Here is a 10058-nt window from a genome sequence, read left to right on the forward strand (position 1 = left end):
TAAAACAGTATACTGTGTTTGGTCTGCCATGTGTTTGATGAACGTAGGACAATAACTGGAATGAAAGGAAACAGAAGCTTCTATATTTGAACACAAAATGCACTGATCAATCCAAGCTTCAATGATAGGTATAAAAGAATAGTCAACTCAATTTGGAAACTAAACTTTTGATTAATTTTAAGGATACATAGATGTTTACTGAAACCTTTTCAAGGCATGTTCATTTAATAAAAATTAAGTGTTAAAGCTTAAAGAATATTTTATTATTGAATACAAAAATACTATCTATGTAAAAACAATAAGTTAGTTTATTTTACAATACTTTACACTATTCTGTTGTAGGACTCCCATGTTGCATTGTTCTATTACTTTAAATTATGTATTCTCACAAAACTTCATAACTTTGCACAAAGCATCTCCAACAGCATGTCATCCATATTCACTGTTCCAATGATGGGCCTAAAGAAAAGTTCAGCAATAACACTGGCATTGATAGATCCGAGCATGGACAGAGCTACATTCAGTTTGGCAAATCTGGCCTGGTCCCCTCTGTGAATCAATCTGACGTGTTCATTTAGGGCTTGCTGTGCTTCTTGCTGCAGTCCCTGGATATAGTGTACGCAGTGGAGCCCTGGCAAATCTGGAAGATGGGAGGAAAAAACCAAACTGAGTTATCTGTTCATTAAGACTTCGTCTGTAATATGATAACTTATTTCCCAAATTATGCCAGCTAGCAGACAGTTTATAAGCATAAAATAAAAAGAAAATCCACCTTCACAGAACTTTTAGTAGTAAAAGTAGCAGCATCCCAATACATCAACATACAGCATTGTTTAAAATGAGCATGGAAAACATTTAAATCTATAAGTTTAAATGGACCTCTGAAGTTAAGTGCTCAAAGTTATGAAAATAATACAGAGAAAAGAGGATCTGGTTGGACTGCCAATATTATTCATTTATGTACACTTCTGGCAATTGTACTTCAATACTTTCTCTCTATAGACTATAAAAGCTTCAACTTGCAATCAGGTTTTTACATTTTCAACCAGAACAACCCGTGTAATCTATTACCGTACTCAGGAACAGCTGTTTGTTTTTTTTGAGTGTGCATATTTGCCCTAAAATTTCACAGCATCCTTTCCAAAATTCTGTGCCACTTCTGAAAACCCAACGATCTGCGGAAGTTCAGATACATTTTGAAAACAGCTATTTTACATTTTCATGTAAATGATGGTCAGTATTTTATAATCCTTGAGCAAACAGCATTACTAATTCAGTCTGACAGCTGATATTAAAATGTTATATTAGATTAAATTATAGCCCTATTATACTCATCTGGAACATTTTATGTGTTACTGTTACACAGCAAGGCTGCACTGATTTTTCTTTCTTCTTTTACTGTTTTCAAGTAATAGTATTATAAACTTTGAACATAATTTATAAAATAAGGGTCCTCTAGATGATGGAGTTTGTCAAAGTTACAATTTGCTCAGAAAATGATTTTTCTTAAAATTATCAAGATGTGGTACTTCAGTAAAATTTTATTTAAAATTCACTGCAGTTATTCATTTCCCGCATTTTAATATACACAAGACAGGACTAAATGGAATTTCCCCCATCTTTGCTGCATCATAATCTACATCACCAGTTCAATGACAAAAGAAATGTATTTTTCATGCCACACATGCTTTTAAAAAAATGTTGCCACAGCTCCATAATAGAAAATGAAGCACAAACCTAAATAAAGCTTGATGTTGCTTTCAGTCTTCATTCTTAAGGTTTTTGATAAAATCCTGATGTTTTGATGAATAATAAAACAAAAAAAAAGTTCTCAGCTTTAAAGCCTAGACCCAAGCAGGTTCAACCAGAGTTTTGATGAGTTCGGTTATCTCTCTATCAAATAAGTATGCTTCTGACACCATCTTTCCTAAATATAATAGGGCTATGATTTAATCTAAACAAACTCAACCTAAGGGACTACAGAATTTTTTAAAAATTCTTATTTTTCAAGATTTAGTAAGTTGATTCAATACTGAACTATGTTTATTTAAGTCTTGACAAGTTTTGCTACTGCTTAAAGAACTTGCCAATGTAACTTTTTATGCCAAAGGTAAAACTTCCAGAGCAGAACTGATAGGTTTGTAATGCCTTTGTATCCTCTAAAGTTTGTGTGTGAGTACAGAGCTTTGTGGTACATGGTGGCCGTTTCCACACACATTAAATAATCCACTTTCAATACGCTTTAGTGCACATTTGTAACAGATTTTCCATGTGTGGAACAAAAAATCCACTTCTAAAGGATAACTAAAGTGCATTGAAAGTGCATTGTTCAATGTGTGTGGAAACTGCCGGTGACTTCATTTGGACTAAATAAACACCTTCTTAGTCCTCATTACAGAAAATAATTCCTGTCTCCAGGTTCTACTTTCCAGACGCAGCAGTTAACACCCCCCTCGCCCCTTTAAAGAGAAGGCTGAAGAAAGCAGTTGTCCACCCTAACATCCGTCCACTTCCTCCCCCTAGGGGGTATTGCTATAATCTGAGGGCAAACTCGTACGCCTCTGACAGGCAGGAGTGCAACAGGAGGTGCCTTCCCAGCATAGAGGTGCAACGACGAGAAGGAACTGCACCTGTCAAACTTCTCAATAGGTCCCCAGCCAGTCAAAAGCGGCGACTGAAATCCCCCCCCCTCCCAACCAGCCTCTGCAATGGCTCACCCGGATTGAACAGCACCGTCCCCTTCAGATAGGCGTACTCCTTGGTGCTGATATCCAAGCTCCAGCACTTGGCCAGGAAGCCTTTGATGGCTTGGATCTCCCCCACTAAGGGCAGCTGAGGGCTGCTGCTCCCGCAGGGCTGCTGCTGCTGCTGCTCCAGCGCTGTGGGGGTCTTGCGGAGGGACACGAGGGACGGTTCCTCCTCCTCTTCCTCCTCTTGCCGCTTGTTGGTCAGTATCCTGTGCAGCATGCTGGGCTCCGCGGTCTCCACCGTCTCAAAGTGCACGCGATCCTGAGCCAGCCCGAGCACGAACAGGGGAGCCCAGCAACTGCGCACCAGCACCAGCTGCTCGTCCAGGGGCAGCTCCTGAAAGCAGGGCACGTTCTTGACGAAGCGCAGCGTCTTCACCAGCACAGCCGAGGCCGCCTTACACGCCACCTGCGGGCTCTTGAGAGCCACTCGCTTCTGCGAGCCGCACGAGCAACCCAACCGAGCCGCGTGCCCTTCCGGGCCAGGCTGCGGGGCCGACTGCCCGGTTCCTGCCTGCTGCTCCTCGCTCTTCAGGATGTTGTAGAGGATGCTGCTCTGCCTCCTACTGTCCATGCAGCAGCGGCATCTGTCCACACAGGCCATGGCTGGCAGCGGGGGGAAAGAGTGGGACACCCTCCTTTTCCCTTCAGCCGAGCTCCGTGCTCGCCCTCTGCTTGGCCTTAACTTTATTTATAGCGCTCGTGCAGCCGCGCTCCGGAGAGCTGGAGTTCAAAGACACAGACGCGCATTACTGGCTCCGGAAAAGGGGGGGGGGGAGAAACTCCACCTTCTCCCTCCTTCTCCCAGGCTGCACGGAAAGAGAGAACCTATGAGGTGCGCCATGCGCTCCGCTTTCAGTTTGCCCTTGTCATCTCTCAGGCAAAATATCTACTGACAACGTGCCTTTTGCTCTTCAACCCCCCCCCCTCCCTTTAGATTGTTCAAAAGCAAAAATAATATTTTTTACTCCCTCCCTTCCCCGTCATTCACTGTTTCGATTGGGGACTTCAGGAAGTGAATTCTGCTTTCTAAAAAGCCAATAAAAGCCAGCATTTTAAGCCGAGGCTGTCAGTGACCTAAAAAAGAAAAATCACCACTGGTTTGATCCAGACCCGCTAAAGGAAGATTTTCTGGTAAAGTCGCGGGTAAACTGGGGAGATGATTTTAAGACGCCTTCCAGGCAGGGCAGTTTTCATGCTATTTTTTAAAAAAAGAAACGCTTAAATTTAAATTTTACTTTTTTATCTAAGATCCTAATGACCTTTGGCAATAAACTCAACTACTACTATTGTTTCATTTCAAATTTAAACCCCACCCCCCCTAAAAAAAGTTTTCTAAAAAGACTGGGGAGTAAACAAGGATTGTACAAATATTATTGCTGGATATTAAAAAGGGGGCAAATGCCAAATTACTCTGTTTTATTTCTTGCTTGTTAAATACAATTCAAAATTTTATATACTTATTTCTATACTGGCTATGTAGGCAAATGGTTTATACTAAAATGTAAGCAAATACATACTGTAAAATGAAAAGTAAGAGTACAGGAGATGTACTGTATAACTCTTACATACTTAACCCTTATATACTTAGGTTGCTTAGTGTAACTTAACCCTGAATTTATGAATCTGCCAGTTTTTGTATGTCACCATAAGTCAACTCTGACTTGAAAGCACTCTCCACTACCATTATTAGCTATATATATAAGCATTGTTGATTTTTATGTTGACTATATATATCTATGTATACACATACATATCTTCTAATTTCTTATAATCTCTTTCCTTATTGCTTTCACGTATATTCATCTTCACCTAAGTCCTCTCTGCTCTATTTTTCTATTCCACCTTTGGGTCTTCAGTTAAAAAGCCCAAGGAAATCTGTTCTTCTTTACCACGCTGCCTCCTTCCAAATAAACATGGTTAGGGCTGAACTGTGTATTAAAAATGAAGGAAAGTATGTGTATTCCAAACATATATAATGCAAAGCTCACAGCTGAATGAGCTTGAATGAAAGTGATCTGAGCATAACTCTGCCATAGCTCTTATTGCTTCCTTTCTAGAACAGGGTTAAAGAGTCCTTTGGCAGTCTCTTCTGTCTTGTGAAGAGTGTGTCCGTAGAAATGGCAAGTTGGCCTTTCAGCCATTGCTTGATTCAAAATATCCCTTTAAATATTAGTTGCTGATCAGGTGCTTATTTAAGCCAGTCAGAGTGGTGGTGGTGTGCTATTGCCAATAGGACATGGGGTTTGCAGGGCAACAGCAGGAGTTCAGACAGAGTTCAGACAGTCCCTGCCTCTGGTTGCCAAGGGAATTGATTGCAGGTGCCAGACTGTCTGGCTTGACGAACAGCAACGAAGGAGGCTTGCAATGACCACCTGTTCATTTAGAATGGGGCCTCATGAACAGCTTGTTCATGAACAGCTGATTGGGCTGTTCATGGCTTTTTTAAGGTCGTATTGCTGTTCATGCCCATCTCTAGTCTTGTGTAGAGAAACTCATACTGTCTTTCCTCCAAGGAGCTCAAGGCAACACATATACAGTTCCCAGACAATCTACTATCCAGATACTGATCTGACTAGGACATGTTTAGTTTCAATAAGATTGTTGTAGCATGTGCTCTTAGATCCTAGGATCTTGCCTACTAACATTCAGATGACGGAAATTCTGGATTTTAATGTTTCTGACAAAAGATAGTTTTGGTGTTGTGTGTGTTTCTGTTGTCTATTAATATATGCTCTGTATTACAGACTCTGTTGTTCAACAAGATTTCCAGGGTATAGGCTTTTGAGAGTCAAAACACCATTCATCAGATACAAGTAAGAATGGAGATTCCTGAGCCCTTCTGGTTCTTCTATTGTAGACTAACACAGCCACTGTCCTAAGACTGTTGTTATCTCTAGTATTTGTATAAGATCTGTGCTAATTGTCCCACTAAAGAATTGTTGTATTGTATATAGAACTAATGTCTGTTCCTCTAGTGTAAAGACCCTGGAGACTTGTTCCTTTAGTATAGATACCCTTGTTTAAATGTAGTGTTAGACTCAACAGCCATGTGTAAACAAGCACATTTTAAACATTAGGCGAAAAATAAGAAAAGCAATCCTAAAATGTCTATTCAGAATCTTACTCATGTCTATCCTGGGCCTTTCTCCCAGGACAGTGTTCTGAGTCTGACAGTACAATCCTAAACAGAAATCAATGGGCTTATACTGGAGGAACTCTTCTTAGGATTTCACTGTTAGAATTGTACTGTAAATCTCCTATTTTGCATAAATCTTAGGAAATAGGCAGCTACATAGAAGCCAACTGAAGTAGCGATATGAACAAATTACATTCTTCTAAATTAGGTCTGGGCTGAGAATTTAGCTTCAAATTGTTTGACAACAGTCAAGGGCTGGGCTGTCTCTAGATAGTCAAAATAGACTACTGAAATTAGGTATTTTAAAAGTCTGTAATAAATTACAATGGAAATTAAATATAATTTCAAACTTAAGTTGAACATTTTACTTGGATCCATATGTTAAGGCCCTTTTTACCATGCTACAGATTTGTCTGTACTATTAGCAGTAAATAAAGACTACTTCCATATGGTGAATATTCTCCATGCTTCTTTAATTCCTCCATGAATACAGGGCATTGCAATTGAAGGAGTGTTTTTGTACTATTTTTCTGCACACTTTTCTCCATCACCCCCCACAACTTACTTTAAAAATCAGTAATTACTATAGCACTATAGCACTGACTATAGAATTATAGTGCTATAGCAATTACTGATTTTTTTAAGCTTTGAAAAAAAAACCTCTGGTGACATGGCAGGTTAGAATGGCAGCCACAAGAGGCTGTGCTGATAAAGGCAGGGCTTTTGAAAGCATGCACCTTTCCATCCAGATACCATGAAATACACTTGGATTGTGTTCGTCCCAAAATGATCAGAGCAAAACTGGTTTTGAAAAAAGTTTGTAGAGTATGAGGAAAGGATGATTAGAACATACCATTGGGTAGACATTTCAAAAATATAAGCACTTCAGTTTGGAAGCCAGAGTGGAAGAAGCCAGAGATAAAATAAATAGGTATTCTTGGTGAAGGATGGTGATGTTAATATTTTTTTAAGAGAAGTAAAATATTTCATGGCAAGGATGTCTTGTTTCAGAAGTCCATCTTTTTCTTTGTAACCAACGTAAGTATTCTTTGTGATCTGTTGACCCAACTGTTTGTTTTTTGCATGAATTAAGTACTTATGACTTAATGATGATTCATACTCATTCTATTCTGGGGCACATGGAACTTATTCCAGATTGGATGGTATTCTAATTTCTCAGGATGTAAGAAATTGGGTAAAAGACATGGATATTGGAATGATTAAGATTACAGACCATGTCCCGGTCTCAGCGTTTTTGCAAGTAGATCATTTTAATAGGCCCTATCTTTGGAAGTTTAACCCATGGCTAGTGGCAGATGAAGTAAGCAAGAGTAATATTAAAAAAGCAATAGAATGCTATTTTGTGGAGAATAAAAAATCAGATACGTCCCTGACAATAAGATGGGAAGCAATGAAAGCTACTATTAGAGGAGTATGTAGGCAGAATTTGGTGAGATTGAAGAAAGGTAAAGATAGGAAGATTAAAGAAGTAGAAGAAGAAGTCAGAGTATTGGAGGAGAAATTTAGGAAATCTAAGAAGAAGAAGGATAGGGAACAAGTAAATAGGAAAAGAGAAGAGTTGAATGTATTAGATGTTAATAGAACTACCTTAAAACTATGGTATAGTAAACAGAAGTATTACGAGTTTGAAGGGAAAGGAGGGAAAATATTAGCAAATAAAGTTAGGAATCTCCAGGTAAGAAAAAACATAAGGGCGATTAGGGATGATAATGGGGTGTTGGAAACTGAACCTAAAAAGATTTTGGAGAATTTTTTAGATTTTTATAATAAATTGTATGCAAACAAAGGAATTAAAAGTTGTGATATAGAACAATTCTGCGAGAGAGTGGAATTCCCAGAATTGAGTGAGGAAAGTAGAGGGGAGCTAGATAAGAATATAATGGAAGAAGAAGTTAAGTTGGCTATAGACTCTATGAATGTGCAATCTGCACCTGGATTAGATGGGTTTAATGCAGTGTTCTATAAGCATTTTAAGGACGTATTAGTGCCACATGTGACTGAATTGTTTCAGGGAATTTTGGACGGATCTGCTACCCCATCTTCATGGTTAGAGTCGAGGTTGGTGTTAATCCCTAAATCGGGGAAGGATCAGACTCTAAGGGATTCATATAGGCCAATCTCTATCACCAATATGGATTATTGAATATTTGCAAAGGTTATGGCAATGAGACTGAAAAAGTGTATAACACAATTGGTAGGGAAAGATCAATTTGGGTTCATGCCTCAGAAGTATTTGGTAGAAGCGGTTAGGAAGGTGATGGGTATGGTCTATTTAGCTAAAAATAAGGAATTGCCTCTTACGCTTTTGGCGTTGGATATTTATAAAGCGTTTGATTCGGTGGATTGGACGTATATGAAAAATATATTTCAAAAGTATAAATTTGGGGAGAAATTTCAAAATATGATTAAGGCTATATATATCAAGTCTAAGGCGATGGTAGGAATTAGTGGAACAGTAGAGGGGTATGTTCAAGTTTTGGGTGGTACGAAACAGGGATGCCCTCTATCTCCTATGTTATTTATTTTAGCACTGGAGCCGTTGGTGCTTAAATTAAAAAGGAATAAAGGAATAGTTGGTTTTGAAGTCCCAGGAAAAGGGAAAGTAGATGGGAATTTGTTAACATTGTATGCAGATGATATGATGGTGACAATTAAGGATTTGGAGTCTGCAATGGCCCTGTTAAAAAAGGTATTACAAGAATTTGAAGAGGTGTCAGGGTTGAAAGTGAATTTTTCAAAATCTTCAATGATGTGTTTTAACGTTAAACCGAAAATACAATTAGCAGCTTCTAAAACTTTGGGGATTCCCATAGCAAATAAAATGATGAAGTATTTAGGGGTTAATATTCCTAGGAATGATAAAAAATTATTTGAGTATAATTTTAAAAGAATTTGGAGTGGAATTCAAGATAAAATGAGAACTTGGGGAAGGAGGAAAGAATCAATTAGTACAAGGAATGCGATGGTTAAAACGTTTTTAGTTCCTAGGTTGACTTACCTCTTCTATGTACTACCTTGGCATATACCAGGATATATATTGAAGAAGTGGCAAGGAGCTATAGATAGATTTGTGTTTGCATCCAAGAAACCAAGGACGGCTGGTAGGTATAGATATCATGGAATAAAAGATGAGGGATGGGGGATTCCCAATATTAGTCTTTATTACGATGCATATCAATTAAGGCATTTAATGATTTGGTTGGAGGGAGAGTCGGGAGAAGATCTTGGTTGGATAGAACGGGAAAATTTTGAGGTAGTAGGGGGAAAGGAAAGTCTGTTTGATAGGAGGAAAAGGAGGAAGAAGTTAGGTGATAAATTATCAACCTTTCATGGACCTTGTTGGGTATGGGAGAAGTGGAAAAAAGAACTTGCCCCGGGGATATCACCTATTACCAAAATATGGTATTATGATAAATTTGCCCCGTTGAGGGGATCAATGTCAAAGGAGGTAGGAGATAAATTAAAGAAGATGATGATTATAGAGCTGAAAAAGGTGTGGGGAGCAGAAGGGAGGGTGGATGAGGAGAAGAATATTTTGAACAGGATTAATTGGCTGCAAAAAAATCAAATTTCCTCATTGTTGAAGGAGGAAGAAATTAACAATATTGGTAAAAGATTAGCCACTCCCTTTGAAAAATTGGTGAAAGAGTATGGAGAAGATAAGGCAAAAATAGTTTCAAAACTGTATAAGGTCTTATTAGGTATAGGGGAATCACCGAGAGAGTTTTTGAAGGAGTATTGGGAAACAGATATTCAAAGTAATATTAGGGATGAAGAGTGGGAAAAGATCTTTAGGCTACCTCCTTTTGTTACTACTTCTAGGTTAATGCAGGAGCAAGGTTTGAAGATGATACAGAAATGGTACTATACACCGGTCAAGTTATATTATATTTCAAAATCGGGGAGTAAAAATTGTTGGAGGAAGTGTGGAGAATTGGGAACGTTCAGTCACATGTGGTGGGATTGTCCCTTAGTAAAGAAATTCTGGGATCAGATTGGGTTGGAAATGTCGAGGATAGTGGGAGGAAGGGTAAGAATATCTAAAGCAATGGCACTTATTAATTTGGATGGAATAGGGTTAAGGTCAAGAGAGGAATCTAAGTGGATAAATTTAATGTTAGTAGCAGCAAGACAGGTTATAGCAAGGAATT

The 10058-nt window shown here is 38.7% G+C and overlaps 1 protein-coding gene across 1 annotated transcript; it reads right to left on the bottom strand.

The window, feature by feature from the left end:
- Positions 1 to 351: 351 nt before the first annotated feature.
- NR0B1 (nuclear receptor subfamily 0 group B member 1) lies at positions 352 to 3351 on the bottom strand. Its single transcript, XM_054974796.1, has 2 exons — positions 2718 to 3351; positions 352 to 640 (listed from the first exon to the last, which is right to left on the bottom strand). The coding sequence occupies exons 1-2, from the start codon at positions 3349 to 3351 to the stop codon at positions 396 to 398; spliced, it is 879 nt and encodes a 292-aa protein (XP_054830771.1). The 3' UTR covers positions 352 to 395.
- Positions 3352 to 10058: the final 6707 nt, after the last annotated feature.

This window comes from Eublepharis macularius, chromosome 3 (genome assembly GCF_028583425.1).
Source record: "Eublepharis macularius isolate TG4126 chromosome 3, MPM_Emac_v1.0, whole genome shotgun sequence".
Lineage (NCBI taxonomy): Eukaryota > Metazoa > Chordata > Lepidosauria > Squamata > Eublepharidae > Eublepharis > Eublepharis macularius.